General features: G+C 35.7%; 5 protein-coding genes across 5 annotated transcripts; 2 read left to right on the top strand and 3 right to left on the bottom strand.

Moving 5' to 3' along the window:
* Positions 1–682: 682 nt before the first annotated feature.
* LOC106661870 lies at positions 683–6128 on the bottom strand. Its single transcript, XM_014385594.2, has 6 exons — positions 5911–6128; positions 5673–5829; positions 3403–3560; positions 3049–3343; positions 2854–2946; positions 683–2703 (listed from the first exon to the last, which is right to left on the bottom strand). The coding sequence occupies exons 2-6, from the start codon at positions 5818–5820 to the stop codon at positions 2588–2590; spliced, it is 810 nt and encodes a 269-aa protein (XP_014241080.1). The 5' UTR covers positions 5821–5829; positions 5911–6128; the 3' UTR covers positions 683–2587.
* A 3172-nt stretch (positions 6129–9300) lies between these two features.
* LOC106661983 (nucleolar complex protein 3 homolog) lies at positions 9301–15162 on the top strand. Its single transcript, XM_014385774.2, has 14 exons — positions 9301–9461; positions 9524–9795; positions 11334–11494; positions 11698–11945; positions 12002–12164; positions 12249–12382; positions 13249–13449; positions 13506–13694; positions 13755–14145; positions 14208–14392; positions 14458–14589; positions 14651–14748; positions 14805–14994; positions 15053–15162. The coding sequence occupies exons 1-14, from the start codon at positions 9456–9458 to the stop codon at positions 15092–15094; spliced, it is 2412 nt and encodes an 803-aa protein (XP_014241260.1). The 5' UTR covers positions 9301–9455; the 3' UTR covers positions 15095–15162.
* A 17-nt stretch (positions 15163–15179) lies between these two features.
* On the bottom strand, positions 15180–16170 carry LOC106661984. Its single transcript, XM_014385776.2, has 4 exons — positions 15805–16170; positions 15630–15752; positions 15387–15564; positions 15180–15331 (listed from the first exon to the last, which is right to left on the bottom strand). Exons 1-4 carry the CDS (start codon positions 15931–15933, stop codon positions 15204–15206), a joined length of 558 nt encoding a protein of 185 aa, XP_014241262.1. The 5' UTR covers positions 15934–16170; the 3' UTR covers positions 15180–15203.
* A 998-nt stretch (positions 16171–17168) lies between these two features.
* LOC106661686 (DNL-type zinc finger protein-like) lies at positions 17169–17767 on the top strand. The gene has a single exon (XM_014385233.2). The coding sequence runs from the start codon at positions 17328–17330 to the stop codon at positions 17700–17702; it is 375 nt and encodes a 124-aa protein (XP_014240719.1). The 5' UTR covers positions 17169–17327; the 3' UTR covers positions 17703–17767.
* A 3724-nt stretch (positions 17768–21491) lies between these two features.
* Positions 21492–23095, bottom strand: LOC106661989 (DDB1- and CUL4-associated factor 7). Its single transcript, XM_014385781.2, has one exon. The coding sequence runs from the start codon at positions 22749–22751 to the stop codon at positions 21723–21725; it is 1029 nt and encodes a 342-aa protein (XP_014241267.1). The 5' UTR covers positions 22752–23095; the 3' UTR covers positions 21492–21722.

The following is a 23095-nucleotide window of genomic DNA, read 5'->3' as shown; positions in this document are numbered from 1 at the left end:
TATATGCTGGAGAGACCGTAAGCAGGGGAGAAAGGGGCTTGTCTGGGATTAGGAATAATTCGCAAGTGTTTTGAGAGTAAGGAATGACACCATCGAAGAACACTGTGAGAGAAGGAAAGGGAATTGGGAAAAAAGTTTATAGCATAAAGGCTTTAGAAAAATCAAGAACGACAACAGATTTCATTTGCAAGGGCAGTAACAACAAATAGAAACACAAAAAATACTTTATTGTTGTGGCAAATAAAAAAAGAAAACAGTTTTAATATTTTAAACAAGGCTGCTCATTTGGAATAGTTACATCTAATATCAAAATAAGTTATCGAACATTTAAAAAATAAAATGTGCATTAAGGCTTGCAATACATTTCTACTACAATCAATTTTAAGTTTAATGAAATTTTCACTTCATAAATTTTATATACAAATTCAAAAATATTTTCTATTTGGTGCCTAATTTTTTGTTTTTTTTAATATATGTATTTTTAGACCGACGAGTCTCTTACCTAAAGTAGGCGCAAAAAATTAATTTATTCACAACAAGTTATCTAACAAAATTTCAGTATTTAAATATTTAAAATAATATCACATTGTTTTCTTTCCTACAAACAAATAACAATGTTATTCTCATTTTGTCTTTTTTTTCTTTTCTTTTTTTAAATAAAAATTACAGCAACCATTATATGACCCGCATACAATACTTGGATTTTTTTTTTTTCATCACAATAAGGCAAGCGACGAGATCGATATAAAAATTAATTAACCTTTGGTGGGATCTGATAAACATTAGTGTTTATCATTCAAAAAGCAATAACAGTCCATCAACAATTAATGAATTACATAAATATCTGTAAAATTGGAAGAAACTAAACAATTCAATTGTTTAAATTAACAAAATATTTGTGTAAAATACAAATAATAATATATCACAAATAAACAGGAATGTTCTGACTCGGTTTTATGACATTCTTTCCTAGTAATAAAAAATAATAATAATTTAACAAATAAATAAATGCAAAAATGCTCTACAAAAATATTATAATTCTTAAAAAGGCGATGAAATTTTGAAAGCATTGCTCTCAACAAAGAGATGCACGTTATAAAGAAAAGCAATGTCAACTTTCAAATTTTACGTGCATAGATAACAATTATGACACTAGGGGAAAAAAATGGCAAATATAAGTTATATAACAATATAATTGTAAATTACAAGGAAAATTTTAAAATATTTCATAGAGCAACTTTGCAGGGTGACATTACATATTTTTATAAAGCGCATAAAAACATTTCCTCACTTTCTTAAAGCAATACTAAATAATAATAATAAAAAATTAAAAAAACATCACAGTTTTAGGACTAGTCCAAAGATGCTCTTCTCAACTAACAACAGTATTTAACATGGTTATCCGATTCCTAAACAATTTTTTTTTTTTTTCAAAAACTTATTAAATTTCAAATCAATTAAATTTTCATTGAACTATTGTCGTTGCTGCCGTTAACATTTGTAATGTGGTATGTCTTGTACGAAAAGAAGAAGGGACAAGCCTCGAGACAAAAATAATAATTGCTTGCGCAGGTTTATATGTTTCAACTAGCAACATATTTTCAAAAAAGAAAGTTTTGTAAATATGTGCATAAAAATTATAGATTAAATTGATCAATTTTGAATAAAAAAAATTGTTGATAAAAATGTTACAACGGCTAAGCGGGTTGAAAGGAACAAGTCTAGCCTAATTGATAATATATTTAAAAGCGATCAGTTGATTGGTTTTATTTTTGTATGTCAAGAAGAAAATTTAAGCCAAAAATACGAGTGTTTCATGAATGTAGCGTTGTACATCCTCCTGTCAATGTTATTCTAATAATTTCAAATTGAAAGCAGTCAGTGAAATAGTTCTTTTTATATAAGTTTAGCAATAAACAATGAAATTTAAATTTATTAGAGTGAAATTTTGTATAGATTTTATTCGCAGATGAATTAAGAAATCATGTCGATCTTTTACAATTACAACCAGAATATTATTTTTGAATTTACAATTTATTTTTTAAACTTGGGGAGTGGATGTTTTCTACTTAATTTAATTCGTGTAATTTATTATGGTAATTGCCATAAATTCCAATGCTACTTTTGTCATCAATTGAGAATGATTAATTCTACTCACAGCAAAATAAAGTCGACAAAAACTATAATTATTTCTAGTTGTGACTGATACAGTCACAATGGAAATTCTCAACAATTAAGTAAACAATGCTTCAGTTAAGGGGATTAATAATATTAAACTAGAGATGCTGGCTTTACTCAATTTACCTACTTTGTCCTGTGAAATGTTTAAAATAATACAATGTATTTAAGAAAGCCTATGATTTCACCTTCTCTCAGTTCTAAAAGCTTTGAATGCCTTCTAATTATAATACAAAAACAAGTAAAAAGGAGATTTTTTTCTCAATAAATGGCACAAATGTGACTAGAACCGATTAAAAATGAAAAGAGAAAAAAAATAGTTTGTGCATTTTAAAGATATAAGACTGGGGAAGTAGGCCTAGTTTCTGATTTTTACTCCAACCCTAAAACCTCTCACCCAAAAAAAAAATTAATTTTTATCCAATGCCACCAGGTGCTGGCTGTCCTCAGCCGACCTCGTATTGAGACGACGTACGTCCGTCAATGATCTGAGAGGTGCAGGTGTCAGAAGTGTGAAATTCCTTTCTGAAAATTTCAATTAAAACAAAAACAAGACGTTTCAATTTATGGAAAATTCTTTTTAAGCTTTCAATGATTTAATATCCTTTAAAATTGTTTTAAACAGCTTCATTAAAAATATTTTGAAGAAACCGTCACGATTGGATTTCTTCTTACCTCTTATATCACTGTTTGATCTTTGGTGCGGGCGATTTGGAAGAGCAAACCTTGGTGATAGAATTGTGTTTATCGACTTTGTCACAATGTCTTCTAAAAAATAAACAAAAATAAATAACAACAATTTAAATAGGATCAGACTGGATTAAACTGCCATAAAAACTGAATATGTTTTAATAAAGAGAGTTAAATTACCGTGGCTGATGTCTTTGGACTCCTGCCTCGGAGAAACACACCTAGAGAGGGGGCTTTTCCGTCCAACCGTTTCATGCGTGGAAGAAGATTCATCGGGAAATCTAAACATTTTATAATTCGGGGATCTTGACCACGATGTAGGGGGTGGTGACCTAATCATATGTTCGTGCACCTCTGGCAAGCTCAACGGGTCTGTTTCAAGCTCATTCAGAAATTCCTGAGACATTAAATTTATGTCGTCTGACTCAGACTCTTCGAGACTGTCGGCTAGGCTTTCCCTACTGGCTAAAACTTGCTGAAAATTTTCAAAATTTCGATAGATTACGGGAGTTGATGTTAAACGCGGGTGTCTACCTTAAGAAATGGATTGTCGTGCCTCGATATTCTAAGTGTTTCCATATCAGTATCGATGTCTCTGGTTCTAGCCGGAGTCGAAAGGGCAGGGGAGGTCGGATAAGCCGAAACTAATATATCTCTGACTGATAAAGTTGACGGGATTCTCACAACGTTCACTGAAACAGATTTAAATAAATTATTAGTAAAAATTTAAATTATTAGTAATCACTCCATTGTCCATTATAAAGGAGTGCCCATTCAAGAAGGGTTTGAAATAAGAATTTTCAAAAATGAAGAACAATTTTATCTTGTACTGAATTGAAGATTTGTCCTTTTTTTCTCTCTCTCTTTTTTCAAGCTGGGTTTCCACTGCATGAAAATCATTTGTGAAACTGTTTCATGAAATTAATTAAGGTTTTTAGTTGAGATAAAAAAGTCAATGGCACGAGCGGGATTCGAACCCACGATCTTCGGCTCAATACACCGCTGCTCTACCACTTGAGCTATCGTGACCTTGATCCGCTCGGACACCAACTTCCTATCTCAACCCCACGTTTTGAATTTTCCCTCCTTTTTGCCATGTTTCAAGAGGTGGTCACGATAGCTCAAGCTTCAGCGGCGTATCTAGCCGAAGATCGTGGGTTCGAATCCAGCTCGTGCCATTGACTTTTTTATCTCAACTAAAAACTTTAATTAATTATAATATATTAATTGGTCAAGCGGACCACGAAATTAGTGAATTTAATGTTTCATGAAATTTGTCTCATGTTGTGGAGACCTAACTGAACTGCAAAACTTTTGGCGTAAGGATGTTTCGGGGTGAGCCAAAGAGTTGTCGGTTTTTTAATGTGCATCAATGTTTCATTTTTTTTTTTTTTTTTTTTTTATTCTCCCCGTTCCATGTAAACGCTCTTGTCTCCAGTATGAGAATGAACAAGGAGTGCATTCAACTTATCAAAAAAAAAAGCCATTTATAAGTACATCAGGTTCTAATGCATGGTTAGAGGTTGGACTTCAACCTCAGACCTTTACCTTACAGAGATAAGCGCAGTGTCAATGCCTAAACCATTTCGGCCACCGATTCCTGAACTACTGATTTTTTTGGGATACTAAAGATAAAACTCATCAGAACAAGAGAGGGATGGGACAAACTGTCAGTACTCTTAAAGCAAACATGAAAACTCAAAAGGGGGTCTCACAAGAAGGCAAGAAATATTGAAAGTCTTAGGTAGTCATCTGGGTAAAGTTTCTAATAGTATCATTGATGTGTTCTACTGCTATATCCCTCAGAAGCCGGTTCCCATATTGCCTTCATCAATGAAATAATTCTTTGACCCACCACCGACGTTTTCCTCGTTGGTTTTTCTTTTTAAAATAAATTGCATTAACGTTGATGCAGCAATTGGTGTAGTTGTGTAGATGCTCACCTTGTTTCACCTCATGGAAATGAAAGACAGCTTTTCAAGAGACAAGTTTCGCGAAACAGTTGTGGGAATGAATTTCGTGCAGTGGAAACCCAGATTTAGAGTTGTTCGTGTAATCAGTGGTCAGGTTTGTTAAAAGTGTGTGGTATTTAGTGACCGTTAGTTAATGATTATTTGGAGATTGCAAGATGTGGTCTGGTTTGACGTAGATTTAAAAAAACATTTTCTTAGAAATGATGAACCTTCAATCTGATGATGAGCTAAGGACTCGAAATCCGAATCTTGAAAGCAACTTACTGTTTGTACGAACTATCTTTTTAAAAAGGATTAAACATTTTCTTTAACGTGCCAACGTTTTTATCATGATGTAGATGTGTCATTCTTGTGTGTCGTGTTGACTGGCACTCTCACACCAGATCGCATCTCAAGATCTCCAAATTGTTAAAAGCTTGGAACAATATATTTCACGATTCACATGTTCCCACTTCACTGATAATTTTCACCAGCCTGGAAGGATTCAACCATTGCACATCATACATTCTTTGAAGTGTCGTTCATTAGGACCGCGGTAGATGAATGGTCAGCATGATAGGCTCTCAACTCGTAGGCCCTGCAGTTGTGGGTTTGAATCCCACCGTCATCTTTAGCCTCTTTTTTCACGCAACCCTTCCCCCCAACCATTTATTATGAAATAATCAACGGAATCTCTGGCTAAGGCCATTTAAAAAAATGTCGTTCATGTAAACATTGATTGTACATTCTCGTTGAGTTTGTCACAGACCAAAGTGAGCTTTTTAAAGCTCAATGCTACTTCCAAAGGGTCTCAAATAAAAGTGGAAGCAGTGAAACGTATTTAATACTCACCAGATTGGCCACTCTTGTCCATTTCATCACAGGTTTCGTCTTTCGGCCCTTTCTTCCTCTTGAAAAGATTGGCGAGAAATTTAATCGGTCTCGTTTTAGCCTCGATTCCACATCCGTCCGTGCTCTTCGACGAGACGTTCAACATCATACCAATGACCTGGCAGGTGGAAAATAGAAGAAAAACCGAAGTTGAAAAACATTTTCCACAAGGCAAGATTCGACGCCCACTTAAAACTACCTTTTCATGAATAATCCATTTTCTTCCAGAGAAATAAAAGGGCCGCTGGCAAACCCCTCTTTACAAACGCTAACAATAGTCTATCAAATTGTACAAAAAACTTTGGGCCAAACGTTAAGAATTAAATAGAAAACATTTCCGAAGAATATTCCCGACCCATTGTCTATTAACCGATATCTTTTTGTTTACTGGTTGGTTTGGGAAAAGCCCGCAGCTGTGTAAACGTGCTGGCACAATCAGCAAACTAAGCAGACATGCTAAATTTCCTCGATATCCTTTGTATTGTTATTGCTTATTTTAAATTTTTTCTTTTTAAAATGAATTACATAGGCAAAAATAATAATTTGGAATATTTAAAATACCAATACAACACAAATCGTACATGCCGATGACACTTATGCATGCGTATAAAGAAAATGGTTTGACTCCCATTTCGCACTTTTCAAACCAATATTTATCAAAATTCACGCTTAAATATTTATAAATGTTACATTTCTGTTGTATTGTCAACTTGTCTAAAGAATGTTTAATTTAATATTTATCTAAGGGTGTTATCATGTTTTGAAATTGTTAACTAAATTAATAGTAACATACTTTTACAGTCTTCTCTGTTAGTTTCGCTCTTATCTGGAAAATAGATTCCAAACAGTCAAAGTTAATTTTTCTTACTCTTTTAGAGTTACTGTTACTTCAGGAGTTTCTCAGGGCACTCTCTTAGGGCCTCTGTTGTTTCTTTTTTTATAAACGACATTTGCGTTTAATGAGAACAATTTCCTTCTCTTTACTGATGATCTAAAAATCTTTAAACATGTTTTTTTCTTTTTCAGACCACTTAATCCTCCAAAACAATTTAAAATTTCTTCACTCTTGGTGGTTAAATAATCTAAATGTGTGGTGTCTAGTGACCGTTAGTTAATGATTATTTGAAGATCGTGAGATGGGGTCTGGTGTGACGTAGGATTTAGAAAAATATTTTCTTTATCGTGCCAACGTTTTGATCTTTATTGAGATCAACTTCAGGACTCAAAGTGTTTGTTTTCTGTGTAGATGTGTCATTACTGTGTGTCATGTTGAAAGTAACATTCCTTCAAAAATCCAAAACTTCCTATCATTTGGTCCCAAACATTCTATTCCTTACAACAAAACAGAAAAAAGGCACTCCCAACACGACACACAGTAATGACACAACTACACAGAAAACAAACACTTCGAGCCTTGAAGATGATCTCAATAAAAATCGAAACGTTGGCACGATAAAGAAAATGTTTTTCTAAAACCTACGTCACACCAGACCGCATCTCATGATCTCCAAATAATAATCTAAATCTTAATATTTCAAAATGTTTCCACATCCGTTTTTCAAGGTTCAATAATTCTGGCAATTACAATTACATGATTCAGTTAACATTATTAAAAAACTCTGTATCTTGTTTGACCAACAGCTAAAGTTCAAATATCGCATTTTAACTTATCAGTGTTCAGACTCAACAAATCATTATTATAACAGCATGAAAGAAACTTTTGTAAATTTTCTTGGAGTACAATCGCATCATCTATGGTATTAATTTTATACAAGATTTTTAGATCATCAGCAAGCAATAAAACATTAAAATCTTTAACGATATTGATCATTAGCATTGTTAAATTTAACTAATCATTTCTGTTTTACTCAAATTTGAACAATCATTTTCTGATTACATTTATTAATCAAACATATGTACTCAAAGACAAAAAAACTGGACACTCTCTCTCATGCAACAGGGGACAGTAGATTTTCTAAGAAAGCAGAGAGACACATTTGTACACTGAAGAAAATGCTTTGGGATGTATAACATAATCGTAGAAGAAATTCAACCATTGAAACTAAGCCTTGATTATCTAGGATTCATCAGTGTGCATAGGTACATAACATTGATACAATAGCTCTCAAATGGCACCTAAATATTACATCTTGCATACCTGGTATAACAATGCCATAGCAAATATGATGGGACTGAGAGCCCAGCCTTGAGAAATTCCATTAGCCAATGGATTCGAATTACCTACCCTTACTCTAAAGTTTTGATTACTCATGAATTTTTTTATAAAATGGACTACCTTCCCCAAAAACTCTCTAATTTGTAAGACTATTCTATTGGATTATATTTGAATTTATTTAGGCTTAAATCCGTACATGTACATGCCAACGTACAAACATGTGTTGAGTTGAGCCTATTCACTCTCATAGACCACCAGCATCCAGATTTTGCTATTTACAGTAAATTGCCAGCAGACTCGATAATCACCCAGTAAGGGCCTTGGCAGCCTGGAAGCAGATCTCAGTCTTATCCGTCAAGCCACCAGGATTGGGCTCCAGGGGGAGGAGGGTGCTGTTAACAGCTAGGTCAATTCAGCATCTAACGCATGCAGTTCCAAACCTATTCATTCTCATGTTCATTTTAAATAGATTCACTCTTATTTACATATCATTCACCCGGCCGTGGGTACTTGGTATTTCTTCATCACCTTTTACACATATTATACAACTAACTTAATTGAGTGATGGAGTTCCCGATATTCATCGACATGCCCATCACATAATATAATGTAAATCATTCATGTAAATAAGGACATTCACACTAATATATATATACATTCACTCTAATAAATACATTCACTCCCAACAAAATCTAGGTGTGCACAACTGTTATTACTGCTCAAGCACACTTCTAAAATTGGGTGGCCTTCCCGAGCCTCTCTGTCTAGAGCCAAGGAATTGCACCTTTCAATTAGGTGAGACACAACTCATCTTTGTCTGCATGCCGGACACATACGCAGGCTTTGTTCCAAAAGTAAGAGTCCATGTGTCACCCTCGCATGGCCTATTCTCAATCGGGCGAGGATGACCCTTCTTCTACGACTCAGATCCTCCGAACACTGTTGTTGATAAGTGAGAGCTTCTCTTCTGATCTGGCCCAATGACCCATTATCGTACATACTATTATATATACTTATATATATAATATAATGTTATATAATTACAATAATAATAGGTACAATACAAAAAAAAAAAAATTAAAAAAAATAAAAAAAAATTACAGCTTTGAATTATTCCATTCCGCCAGTCAGAGTTGACCTGACAAATATACAATTATATAATAATAATAAATATTGTTTTGTTTATTTTATTATTGTATTATTATTTTTCTTATTGAAATTCTTGCTTGTTTCAAGTTTTATAGTCAGGTCTAGTTTTATTATTATTNAGAATCATCATTTTATTAAATTTTAACACAAAAAGTGAAAATTTATAATTCAAAAATATTTTATTAAATTATTTATTCCATAAGTTAAGGGTTTTGTTACAATTGGTTATTTTCATGAGAATGAAAGCTGTGAGAAACTGAGAATGTGAACCTAATTCTATGAGTAGAACCATCCTTTACTAAACGTGAGAAACTGAGAATGAAACCTTCTTCAATCTGCTGATCCGAAGCGCTGTCACAACACGTGGTTCTGCCTTGTGACCTTTCATCCGCTACTTTTCTTCAAATTCCTCTCCCGAGATGGCCGTAAGTATTTTTATTTTGCTTTCAACTGTTTGCCCAGACTCAAGTGACGTTCTTTCCCGTAGAAAGCCAAGACGAGCAAGGTGAAGAGGACGAACAAGGCGAACACGAAGCTGAGGAGGCAGGGCAAGCTGAGGCACAAGAGGAACAAAAAAACCGCCGTGAAGTCGAAGCATCGGCCCCAGCCCTCAGCCGAAGAGTTCATGGAAGATGAAGAACCGCCGAAGGACGTCGGCAAGGAAATGGCATCTATGATCGACCCCGAAGACCTGGAATTCCTCAAGGATGCCGTTGTCAGAGGAAGCTATTCCATGTTCCAGGGGCCGAATTTCAATAGGTACAATATTAGAAGTATATTCAGACATGTAAAACTGTTTATTGACAGTACGAACAATACATACAATTCATGAAGTCCAAATAGATAACCAAATACCGTTCCTAGAAACGCTTGTAATAAGACAAACAGAGGCAACACTACCTACAGATTGGTACCAAAAACCAATGAACACAGATTGCTACTTCAATTATACATCACACCACCCCCTACACACAATAATAAACACGACTTTACAGAATCATATGTCATGAATCCTTTCATCAAAAAAAATATTCAGATGTACAAACAAATATTACATAGCCACAACTACTCTAAAAATAACAGAATCATAATTAATTACAACCCAACACTTCACAAAATAATAACATCTACCTTTTGGTAGTAGCTGCTTTAACACTGAAGGGGGTAAATCAAATAAAAAATAAAGTGTATAGACAAGTGGTCAGCAAACGTCACTTTTTCAATCTGATCTGGTGGTTAATATTGTATTTACATGGAAATTGGATATGGCATAATAGCTGGTGGACATAGCTAACTGTCAGCGACTGTGATGGTTGGGTGGTTAGGGTATCCGACTTCTGTTTGCCATGCTAGTGGTTCTAGGTTTGAATCCCAACAGAGCAGCAGATGCTTTGGCCAACGATGGACATAGCGTCAGTTACATAGCCCAAGTTTTGGGTGTGCCGCACTGTACTATCCCCTGGATGACCCCTGGAAGTCTCAATCTAAGAGGTCAGAGTGGTTGACCACGATGGTTTTTATTGCTCCCCACTATGGAACCGTCATTTAACTACTTCATTGGTAGGTACTCGACTGTAGGACCACAATGTAACGGTGACCTCTAAAACAGTCAGAAGGCTTCGCAAGAATAGCTTAATCTCTAGATGTCCTGTATCAGGTTCTCTATTACGGGAGAGGTATCGAAAGATAACTGACTATTCACAAATGCAAATCAGTATCTTGCTTAACACTTGAACAATGGGGGGGGGCTGTTTTCATCTTAGGTGAGCGCCAGTTTTGTTTGTGGCAATCAGTTGATGTGGATGGTTTGCGAAGATTAAGTGTGGAATGCTTTGCTTCGTGTGCCATACGTTAGACAGCCTTTTCAAAGACAGTTATGGCATGGGGGAAATCACTGTCTGAGCTCATACCAAACTGATTATCATACAAAATAGATCTTTAATTGCACTAAGGTACAATGAGGAATTTCTTCTAGAATCTGTGATTGCTTGGGTTGCTCCATTTCTTAACTTTGTGTTATTGCTTGATAATGGTTGTCACCCATTGCTTGGAGGATGTATGGATTACCAAAATGAATTGGCCAGAGCGCGTTCTCCTGATAACAATCCCATAGAACACTTATACGACTTGATCAAGAGACAAGTTAGACATCATTCGTTGTCCCCAACAAACTGAACCTTTGTTACTTTTTTTAATGCTTATACTACCAGTGGACACAGTCCTTTACATGATAATTTGGTTGATAAACTTAATAACTAGTTTAATTCATAAATAAAATTTTTTTTTATCCCACACAGAGAAAGGAAGTTATTGAAAAGAAAAGCCGACAATGGAACATTGGACATTGAAACCAAATTTGAGATGGAGAGCGAGGAGAGAGATCCCAACATGAGGAAAAAGTTGCTCTTGCCAATCAAAACCAAGACTGGCCTCATTAGAAGAGAAATTGAAGTTGAAGGTAAAAGTCTTTTTCCTATGCTGTCTGGGTCAGCATGATTGTTCAAAGCATTGAACTTAATTTAACATGTGCAAATTTAATTCAAATGCTATCAGGACAATCACAAAAACCAAACTTTTGACAGTTCTTATTATTTCACTCCTGAAAGTAGTAAATTTATTTGTTTTTTTACGTTTACAATTGATTTTTTCCTGTTCATCCAGTGAAAGATGTGCCTGAAAAAGCAGGTAGAAAGAAGAAAAAGAAAGGCAAGGTAGAGGAAGAAACGACCGAAGAAGTAAAAAAAGAAGAAGAAGATGATGATAATTTTGAAATTGAACGGGATGAAAAAGACCTGTCAAAGCCGATCAGTGTCGCTGAAATGCTCGCATGGAGGGAATCGTCTATAGCTCAGTACAAATTCAAAATTGGAATTTTAGCCAGTGCATTGTTGGAAAACCCAGAGCAAAAGGTAATTCACTGTTCTTTCTTGGTATTCAGTAATTATAGAAATTTTGTCTTTTGAAGGTTTTAAATATTCAAAGGCTGTTGGAAGTATATGATGACTGGCATCCGGAGCTTCAAATCACTCTGAAAAAACTTGTAATGGTCTCATTGCTCGAAGTTTTCAAGGATATTCTGCCATCATACCAGATCAAACATCAAGACAATAAGGAATCGAATGTCAAATGTAATTTTTAATATATTTTTTTTATTATTTTTTTTTTTTCTTTAATGATGAACACTATTTAAAATACTTTCCTGTTGTTTTTAGTAAAGAAAGAGACAAGAGAACTACAAACGTTTGAAAAAAGTTTGTTGAAAGGCTATCGAGGGTATTTGACCAAACTGGAAAAAGCGGCAGCTAAGTTATTTAAGAAAAAAGGTGATACTCGTGTCAGAACAAAGGTGATTTAAAACACAACATTGAACTTTAAAAAAATGGTTTAAAAAAATTCTTAGGCCCCCAGCTTTGGAAAATACTGTGTAACCCGGGGGAGAGGAGAGGAAAGCCAGGGATAAGAAGGAGCCAAATCAGGACCAAAGTTGGTCATATATAAACGGGGGTTGGTTTTGTACAAAAAGTGCTAGCTTAAAAAAATTAATAATAATAAAATAAATAAAAACTGACCACCTGGTTTTTAAATAACAAATCTCCAACAGGAGAGAGAGTGATTGGTTTTTTCCATGAGCACATAACAACCACGTTTTTTCCCCCAAAAATCAAGAATAACTAGAAAACTATTGAGAAATTGGGCAAAGTTGGAGATGACCAATTGAAAATTTATTGAATTTCCTATCGAATGCTGAAGGGCGTTGCTCCAGGACGATTTCCTGGCTCCACAGCTCAGTTTGAGGTTTTCATAAAAGGTGCAAAAAAAATTGACGTGCTCCAGAATTTTTGAATTTTTTGATGAATGATTGAAGCTAGGAAAATAGATTTCTTTGTGATATCCAGGGGTTTTAGGATACCACTTCTCTCCTGCACTTGGGAGTTTATTATTTATTAATTTGCTTTTTATTATTCATCTTTGGTTCCTTCCTCTTCATTTTTATCGACAATACCTAGCCTTTTTTATTTATTTTGTTCATTTATGTTCAACAGGTAGTTATTATTTTTAATTATTTTTTCTTACTCCCACCTTCAATGAGCGATGGGCATATTTTTGTTGTCTATTTCATGTATATAATTCATGTACAATGTATATACAGTATAGTTTATTTTAATTATTATATACAATTATGTCTAAGTTGAAGTACTTTATTTATTTTAGCAAGAACTAGAACTTGGTGAGCTAGGAATAAATGCGCTCTGTGAACTTCTCACTACGCATCCTTATTTCAATTATAGTAAAAACATAGTACGACTATTGGTACCATATCTTGATAGTAAATATCCGGCAGTCAGATCGAGAATTAGCAGTGCTATTACAAATATTTTTATGCACGATAAAAGAGGAGAAATCACTCTCGAGGTAAAGACGATAAATTAAAATAATATAATTGGCTCAGTAATTAATTTATTGTATAGATAGTCAGAAGAATAAATGATCTGGTGAAAACACGAAAACATGCAGTAAGGCCGGATGCGATCACCGTTCTTTCTTATTTAAAGATCAATGATATTAACTTAGACGACATGAAAAATGCAGAAATGAAAGAGAAAAAACTTCAAGAGAAGAAAAAGAGGATAATCAACCTGTCAAAAAAAGAGAAAAAAGTGAGTAAAGGAAAATTCTCAATTAAAATCAATTACACGTAAATTTTTGTTTTAAAACAGAGACAGAAGAGAATAGCAGAAATAGAGAAAGAACTATTGGAAACAAAAGCGGAAGAGAATAAACAGCAGCAGAAGGCGCTTTTAACAGAAGTGATAAAATTAGTATTCACAATATATTTTAGAATTTTAAAAAGCGCCCCTTCGTCGGGACTGCTGAGCGCGGCACTTCAAGGCTTGGCGAAATTCACCCACTGCATCAACATCGAGTTTTATCAGGATCTCGTCGTCGTATTGCACAACCTGCTTGCAAACGGCAATTTAAATGTAAAGGAACGGCTCAATTCGATTCTCACCATTTTCAAAATACTTTCCGGCCAGGGCGAGTCGCTGAGCATCGACCCGAACAAATTTTACACCCACCTTTATGCGATCATGTTAAACGTTCATTTGGGTAATATGTTTAATCTCTCCCAAAATAAAAATACACGCTAATATTGAATTTTTTTTATACAGATAATTATAAAAATGAGAATGAACAGCTTCTACTTCAGTGTTTGGATCTAGTGATTTTGGGCAGGAGGAAAAAACTGACGTTCAGCAGGTTGTTGGCATTCATAAAACGCCTTGGGACTATCTCTTTGTATCAAGAACACCATGTGGCAATCGCCTGTCTTACAATCATGCGCCAAATGTTTCAGGTGAGCTCGATAAAAACAAAATTTATAACCTTTACCTATTTTAAAATTTATTATCATTGTTTTAGTTGAACAAAGGTGTGGATAAATTATTAGAAATTGATACAAGTATTGGACAGGGTGTGTATTTACCAGAACTTCAAGACCCTGAGTATTGTAATGCGGTGTCGACTGCACTATACGAGATGCCATTATTATCGGTATGATATTTATGGCTGTTATAAATACTAAATTATACTAACGATTATTATACATTTTTAGAACCATTATCATCCCACTGTGAGGCAAATCTCAGACCATGTTGTCAATTTGATGCCACCAACTGGAAAATTTAGCTTAGCCCCTGAAATTGTTAAGTTGTAAGTTAAAGCATTGTTATTCTATCCTTACATGTTTTTTAATTGTGTGGTTTTAGATCAAGTGCTGAAATTTATAAAGATTTCGATCCGAGCGAGATGGCCTTCAAACCATCGATTCCGATGCCAAAGAAGAAAGAAGTTCCCAAAATTAAAAACGCCACAATTAAAGATAAAGCTCTGGCAGCACTGTGCGATAAAGTTTTAGCAAAAGAAATTAAAGCCGATTTTTCAGAATTACTCGACAAGGTAAGTTTCGTTAATCATTAAAAAAAAAAATCCATAACATGCATTGTATTTTTTACAGAAACCTATTAAAGTGAAGAAAGAGGGGAAGGAAGATATTTAACAAAATAACAATTTGGACATTCACTTGTAAATAATTGTAAATAATTTGTTTTTATCATTTTCCGATTAAAACCATTGAAAACAAACACAACTTTTTTTTTCTAAATTAACTAATCACTTTCCTTAAATCTTTCCAGAATATTTTCTATTCTTTTCAATAGTGAAGGAAACCCTGGGTCCAGAATGCAAAGCTGTATTGCAGCCTCTAATGGGTATTCGTCTGGTATTGAATCAGGTGCTAAAATCACACAACTCATTATATATATTTATTTTTGTAAATAAATCAAGCTTACCTTTAAGATCCTTACTGCACGTTTCCATTGTTTTCGCCAACAATTGTGGCATAGTGCAAATTTCCGATCTGTCCAATTTTGGACCTGAGAAAGTAGTTATATATTTTTGAACAACAGATAAACATTTTTCTGCATCATCTCTTGTGAAGAATTTCAGTCTAAATCTATTCGTGAGGCCCTGAAATTGCACATTTATTATTTTTCTCTCTGCCTTAGATTATAATAGTTAAATTTGCTAGAAACCTGAATTTTAGCTTCTACAGCCATTGTTTCATTTTTGCATACCGCCTCAGCTTGATTCCGGCTCTGCATCAAGCTTACAGATTCTAAAACTTGAGTATCGAGTACTACGAGAAGATGACAATCCTGTAAAACATTTTCATGATGTTACAACATGCCTGCGTAAAGCGATGCATACCTGAATGAGAATGTTCAAACTCCGGGTGTCATTTCCGATTATAGGCGGCTGCCATTCATTCCCTATCCATTTTGAATACATTTCAACTGGGAATTTGACTAAAACAAATAATTGTGAATGCTCAAACATGTATTTGCCATGCTAGCGATTCTGGCTTTGAATCCCAGCAGAGCTCATGGCTTTTTAATTGATAATGGTATGAAAAATGTATTGTAAAGTGGTTTGACCCTGTGCCCGCAACGCCCAATGGGTAGTTGGATTTTAAGCCCTCTATATGTCAGGAATTACTTTACTTTTACTTCTTTTTTTCTTTTCTAACAATGAATGGTGAATTTCTTCTTGAGGTCTGCAAGTTTTTAAGATAGAATTTAGGAGTTCTATTTACATTATTGTATATGTAATATAATGTGCTATATAATTATAATGCATATTTTATTTATATTTATTAAATATAATATGTTAATAATATATTAATTATAATTATTTAGGGTATTGAGGAATAAAAACAATTATTTGGTATATAATGATTGGAAAATTATTCAGGCTATTTAAAATGTTATATTCCTTATTTTGATATTATAAATTATAAGAATCATCATCATCATTTTATAAGATCATTTTATTAAATTTTAACACAAAAAGTGAAAATATATAATCAAAAATATTTTATTAAATTATTTATTCCATAAGTTAAGGGTTTTGTTACAATTGGTTATTTGCATGAGAATGAAAGCTGCATGAGAATGTGAACCTAATTCTGTGAGTAGAACCATCCCTTACTAAATGTGAGAAACAGATAATGAAACCTTCTTCAATCTGCTGAATGACCTGATACTTCTAAGAAGAAGGATTGAGTCTACTGCACTGAACTAAGGAGCTAGGAGGGTACAATAAGCCAGAAGGCTGCAGTGCCTGGGGAGTGCAAACCCCGCTTCCTAGTATCCTTCTTCACCATACCATACCATAGATTTTTGCAGCTCAGCATCACGAATGGAAGTTATAGCAAATTTATCAATAATGGAGAGTAATAGTTTGTAATAATAAGAGTTAACAGAGTTTTCTAGTAGTGTTTAATTGTCTTGGTGAATATTATGAAATTTTATTTAGAGTAATTCAAATCCAACTAATGAAAACCACGGCAGTCAGCATCTCTAAGGAAGTATCAAAATTATGCACAAGAGTGGGCCAAGTATACTGCCTTGAGGAACACCCATTGTGCCAATATTATATAAGAGTTTGTATGAAAATGACAGGTCTTTATTTTGTTGTCATTACTGGAAGAAGTTGAGTTAAACCGAAAAAAATATATAACTAGAGTTCTCTTTGGTAGTTGTTGATCTGTCGTTCAATATTTTTAGAGGAATTTCTCGAAATTCATTCGAGATATTTTGTTGGTGTCAATCGATTCGTTTTGCGGCTGCCTTCCCTTATAAATTTCATTTTGAACAATGTTCGGTTGACTGTCGGGCGGAATGGTTCAAAATTTTGTTGAGACTTTTTTCTCTTCGAATTGACAGGTCAGGATGAGCTTGGGCAGGGTTGTGTTTAGTCTCGTTTCACGTGGTTTCCTCCGACCCCGGGTCCCTCCCAAGCCCGCGACTCCCCGTTATTCGACGTCAGTGCCTTTGATTCGGATTCCGAAAAGCCTCAAACTCGAATTCGTGTGCAAAAAGTGCCAGACGAGGAACTCGAAGTTCATCTCGCACCAGGCCTACACCAAGGGGGTGGTGATCGTGAGGTGCGACGGGTGCTCCAACAACCACCTCATCGCCGACAACTTGGGATGGTTTTCCGACCTGAACGGGAAGAGGAACATCGAGGACATCCTCGCTGAAAAGGGAGAGAAAGTTAAAAGGACACTCGAGCCAGACGGGAGCTTGGAAATAGAAGAAAAATAGACTATAAAAACGAACTGCGCACATGTTCAGACATTGTTAATCTCTTATTAAATTTATTTTACTAATTTATGGCTAAATTTTTCCTCTTTAACCTAGAACTATTGTCACTATGTTGAAGATCTTCAGTGTGCAATTAGTGTAGGTGACCACCTTAGTGGATCTGTCATATTCCTATTATCGTTCCTTTTAGCTCAAATTGTATACATCGTGAGCATAAATTGTTATGCTGTCCAAAGCTTTATCATCCCATCCATTTGTATAAACTCCATGCAAAAAAACCTTCATTTCGGAATATAAATGCTTAAAAATGAATAGAGATATTTGTAATTTATTCTTATTTAATTTTAATTAAATTAACCGATAAATGCTTGTTAGTTGGATAAAACAAAACAGAAAATACAAATCAAAAACAAAAAATTTGTTAATCCTCATTTTTAATAACGGATTTGCTTAAGAATAGTAAATACAAAGATTATTCATTTGGTAAAAGTCTTTTCTCCATTTTAATAGTTGTCTTCTCTTTAACCTTGGAAAGACATCATCTTGAAGCAGAAGTTCGCAATATTATTGTGAGAATGAGTCATCGAGATCACTTGCAAGTGGATACGCAGAGGCAGTGGGAGTATCTCAGAGCGTCGTCCCCTGGGCTTACTTCGATTCCAAAAGACTGGAATTGCTAATAGGATGCTTGGTAGTGGATCTTAGCGGATTAGGACGCTAAGGCAGGATAGAAATATTGCCATTGCTGCAAGATGAACCTATTCTTTAGTGCCTGCCAGATTCTAAATGAAGTACAAGATGTTTTGGCAAGGCCTTTATCAATACGAACGATTGTGGGAAGTTGGGCTCACATTGTAGCCCTGTTGGGGCAATATGTTGCAGTGAGCACTTGGAATTGGAAGGCTGTTATGTTTACTGAATAGTTGCGCTTTTGTCTGTATAGTGATAGCCGAAGAGTACTGAGAATGGGGGATGCGTGCAATGCCCCAGTTCATGCTCCACCATGAAGATAGTCGAAACAAAACAAAAAATCTACAATATTATACGCTTAAATATAAACCGTCTAAAAGCATTAGAATAATAAAAGATCACAAGAAAATTGTATGAATTATCAATTTGAAAATTTAAACATAGAAACACAAAAGAGACAGCATTTGACCAAATCAGATTTAGCAACATTTTCTGGTTTTTGCTACTAGTGAACAAAAGACTTTATTGTTGTAATTTGGATATTAAATGGGTTTCCTGTCTGATGTGCTTCATCATTTCGCCATCTTCAGGTGGTGGGGCCTATGAATCGTAATCATCCAAAATACAAGTTCACCACACAGACCTCAACAAGAAATCTCTAAATGAAACTCATCAGAAGATAATTAAAAAGTACATAAAACTGTAAATATGTTCTAACTAGAAATGATAGGATTGGGATTGTCTCACCTGCTTCCATTTTAACCTTACTACTACAAAAAAAGCTCTGTTATAGCCATAGTTGATTGATATGGCATAAAAATGTGGGAGTTTACTCAAGCATAATCTTTAAAAATGTGTTAATTGATTTTGGACATTTTTACAAATGAAGAGATGGTATGTTTCTTAATTTTTTTCTTGAGTCAATCTTAACTTTTTAAACTAATTTTTACTATTACATATTTATTTTTACTATTTACTATACTTAAAAAAAATGCTTTTTTAATATGAAAGTACTAAGTTACATGAATGGTTACTTACCTAGGTGTAGCTCCTGTCCAAAAGTTAACATTTATTGCACACCTTCAGAGAATCCACAGCATTAAAGTACAATGGATATGCTTAGGGGTTCATCTTAAAATGATCTTATGACTGTATGTTATGATAGTCAGACCTATGATCACACATGGTGGTCAAAAGGAAGGGCAACTACTACTAAAAGCAAAGAATCTCTTAAACAGCCACAATGGGATGAACCCTCAAGATGCCATCCATTGATGAACTGAGAATTCAATGGATGGAAAGAAAGCATCAAACAGCTCACAAAAATTTTCGACAAAGTTGAAATAACTGATGTTTTTAAAATTAACTTTGATGTATCAGAGAAATTACTAGACTTTGTAAGGCCATTTAAGATAATTATTGATTAGCTGATAGAAAAATAAAGGGAAGTTAAGTTGCCTTTCTATGGCATACAGGTGGTAAATTATTTGGAAATGGGCATAAAAGGGCCTAGTTATGAGCACCACTTGGCTCTTGGCTTCATGGCCATTTTTCAGGCCAAATTACTAGCCATAGAAACATGTGCACATGAAATAAATACAAAAGTCTCAAGATGCAACAATTCAGATATCCAGGTAGCTCTAGAAGTATCAGATACCCAGACAGCTCTAGTCATATCAGATACCCAGACAGCTCTAGTCATATCAGATACCCAGACAGCTCTAGTCGTATCAGATACCCAGACAGCTCTAGTCGTATCAGATACCCAGACAGCTCTAGTCGTATCAGATACCCAGACAGCTATAGACATATCAGTTCTAATGGCTCTCCAAACATATGAGATAAACTTAAAACTACTCTGGAACTCCTTGAATACCCTTAAAAAGCTGGTACATATCTTCAAATAGCCTGAAAGGTGAGTCCCAGGTCATGAGGGATTACAGGGTATGATGCAGGGGATATACTTTCTAAATATGAGGCCTCAGTTTAACACACATTGTGGCATGAAACAGCTACATTAAAAAAGAACTGGATTCTTGGATTACTAGAGAACACAACAAATACCGGGAACATCAGGTAAAAGGCAAGCAAAAGGACTACTTGCGCAAATAACTGAATGGGATAACCTGAGCATCGACCTTTGCGATGGCTAGGCAAAGACCTAGGAAAGTAATTCTTGAGCAATGTTCACCTTACTACCCCTGAGAAGAACTCTGTACTTCCTGAAATTAAAATTGTCCAGGAAATTTATTAACAATGCTCGGACATAATAGATAAATGTCCAAATGCAAAATCCCAATGAAGTTGGAAATCCCTACGACTCAAAATGTAAAAAAAGCTACAAGAAACTGGTTTTACCGGTGAATTGAAGCCATTTTCTTATTATTTTTTATAACTGTACTCACAATTATCCATTTATTGGATAGTGATTCATTAAAACTTTCAATTAGGAAAATAATAATCAATAAGAAGGATAAAATAATTATCTTCCTGAATAGACCCATAAATATATAGGAGGAAAAAACGTGATGTTAGAAAAGAAGAGATAATTTACACTTAATAAATATATTTTGTTCTTACTACAACACTTAGCACAATATAAAATCTATTCATAGAACTTTCTCTGTTAATATACAAACACTATAATCTTTTTATCTAGAAAGTCTGTTATATAACTAAAAATATTTTAATGTACGCAAAAGGTTTAATGCCAAAATCGTCAACTGAGCGTTCTGAACAGTTCTAGCAACGTCTAAGGTTTAAAATTCTGTAAAAATAATTTTCCAATATAAAATATTCTTTGTCATTACTCAATTTGTTATTTCTCTCTGTTTTGATTCTGTTTAAACCTTATTCTAAAATTATACAAATGGAACTGTAAATATACTTGAGTCATTTTGGCGATTAAAACTTTTAAGTATCTGGATCAGAAACAATAGGCATGATAATAAATTAAAAAAATCCCTGTATAAAATACAATATACAAAATTTATAACTAGCAACAAAATATACAAGAACATACAGTCTTAAAACACAGAATGGATTAATTGAATTTTAGATTTCCATCGTAGTCCATCACTGCAATTATTACACTAACAAGAAGACTAGCAATGGGCTTTTTTAAAAGTTTGTTTTTATAGTTTTCTCAAAAAGAAACTTAAGTTTGACAGTTGGGATTAAACAAAAGCGGTCGTTTGTGTAAGATTTCCTAATTGTCGAATCGTCAAGTTTTGTATGTTTCAATCGTTAAAATCAGTCCTGCGAAGTGTAAAATAATGAGGGATAGCACCCGAACCGCTTTTCGACGATTGTCGACACCACTGGATCGTTTCAGACACGGAGTATCTCGAGCGCCTTGTTGTAGCAGATGGCGATCCAGTCGGGCTGAGTGGCGCCCCATTGGATCTGGTTGATCTCGCCTTCTGCAGCCGTGTAGGCGAGGATAGGGTCTTCGATCGCCCTCGGCATCTGCTGTATGTCCCAGATCAGGGCTTGGTGGTCGTCGCCGGCGGTACAGATGTGACAGGAGGAATGCGGAGCCCAGGCGATACCGTTTACACAGGCGCGGTGGTTGTTCAGCCTCGCGACAGGAGTGCAAGGGACCCTGACGTCCAAAATGATGACTTCGCAGGCGTCCATGGCCACCGTCGCCAAGTAATTCGGATCCTGTTTGTTCCAGGCGAGACGGAGGAGTGGTGTGTGGGCCGGGTCTTCGTATATGATGGTCGAGTGTTCCAGATGGCGGAGGTCGAACATCCTGACGGAACCGTCTGCCCCGACGGACGCGAACATGTCCCTGCCGCCTCCGGCCCGGCTGAAGGCGATGTCGTAGACCTCCTTGTCGTGGGCTATGAGCTGCGTCTTGACGTGACCTGCGACCGCGTTCACCCTCCCGACCACCTGCGACGTCTCCAGCCCCCAGATGGTGCACGTCGTGTCTATGCTCGACGTACCTATCAAATTCGGATCCACCTCGTTCCAGTCGAAAGACGTGAGCGGGGCGCAGAAATCCGAGTTTTTGTTGTTGTTCAAGACGCACTCGAGCCTCGTCTCCGGCTCGCCGGCACGCCAAACTCGCAGGTAATCGCCGCTCGTGGCCATCAGATCTGGGAACACCCCTTTGCTGTCCGGTATCCACATTATCTTCGTCGTCGGGTAAGGGTGGTCGAAAGTGCTCTTCGCGCTGAAATCCGACGTGTCCTCGTCCAGAGAGACTATCTGCACTTTGTTGTTGTACTCTTCGACGAAGGAGCCCAACGCCAGTCTGAACCTCTTGTCCGGCCTCACAGACCAGTTCATGCTGTACAGAGGCCAAGGGGCCTCGTATTTGTAAATCTCCTTCCTCTTCGGCAGAGCCATTTTTCAAACGTATAGTTTCAATTCGAGCAAAACAGGATCTCTAACAAGGATTCCACGTCTTAAACCGACTCGACATTTTACAAACCGTCGGCCGGTTAACAGGTCGTCATAACGCGTAGGCGGCACGGAAACTCTGCGCCCGAACCGAACATCGAAGTTATTCACCTTCCAGGCCGGTCAAATAAAAATAAACAAACGACGAGGAGTATTTACAATGAGAACGACCCGTGAAAACGAGAAGAACGTCGAGTCGGAGACCCTTTTCAGGTGGTACAACTTCCTCGTGGCTTCTGCTGAATTTCCCCGCGTCCTGCGCCCTATGAACGGGCCTTCTGCGTCGAGTG

This window comes from Cimex lectularius, unplaced genomic scaffold (assembly GCF_000648675.2).
Source record: "Cimex lectularius strain Harlan isolate CLEC.00 unplaced genomic scaffold, Clec_2.1 scaffold34, whole genome shotgun sequence".
NCBI lineage: Eukaryota > Metazoa > Arthropoda > Insecta > Hemiptera > Cimicidae > Cimex > Cimex lectularius.
Note: the sequence above shows the minus strand (reverse complement) of the source record. Positions and strands in the feature narration are given on the sequence as shown.

Excerpts from the sequence above, each read along its gene's own strand:
- LOC106661870 (XM_014385594.2), bottom strand. The coding sequence starts at position 5,820 with ATGATGTTGAACGTCTCGTCGAAGAGCACGGACGGATGTGGAATCGAG. Across the intron at positions 3,561-5,672 it reads GGACAAGAGTGGCCAATCTG|TGAACGTTGTGAGAATCCCG; the intron begins GTGAGTATTAAA and ends AATCTGTTTCAG. Across the intron at positions 2,947-3,048 it reads GTCCAAAGACATCAGCCACG|AAGACATTGTGACAAAGTCG; the intron begins GTAATTTAACTC and ends TTTATTTTTTAG.
- LOC106661983 (XM_014385774.2), top strand. Across the intron at positions 13,695-13,754 it reads TGTCAAAAAAAGAGAAAAAA|AGACAGAAGAGAATAGCAGA; the intron begins GTGAGTAAAGGA and ends GTTTTAAAACAG. Across the intron at positions 14,393-14,457 it reads TCATGCGCCAAATGTTTCAG|TTGAACAAAGGTGTGGATAA; the intron begins GTGAGCTCGATA and ends TCATTGTTTTAG.
- LOC106661984 (XM_014385776.2), bottom strand. The coding sequence starts at position 15,933 with ATGTTTGAGCATTCACAATTATTTGTTTTAGTCAAATTCCCAGTTGAA. Across the intron at positions 15,565-15,629 it reads CTGTAGAAGCTAAAATTCAG|GGCCTCACGAATAGATTTAG; the intron begins GTTTCTAGCAAA and ends GTGCAATTTCAG. Across the intron at positions 15,332-15,386 it reads GTGCAGTAAGGATCTTAAAG|CACCTGATTCAATACCAGAC; the intron begins GTAAGCTTGATT and ends GTGTGATTTTAG.
- LOC106661686 (XM_014385233.2), top strand. The coding sequence starts at position 17,328 with ATGAGCTTGGGCAGGGTTGTGTTTAGTCTCGTTTCACGTGGTTTCCTC.
- LOC106661989 (XM_014385781.2), bottom strand. The coding sequence starts at position 22,751 with ATGGCTCTGCCGAAGAGGAAGGAGATTTACAAATACGAGGCCCCTTGG.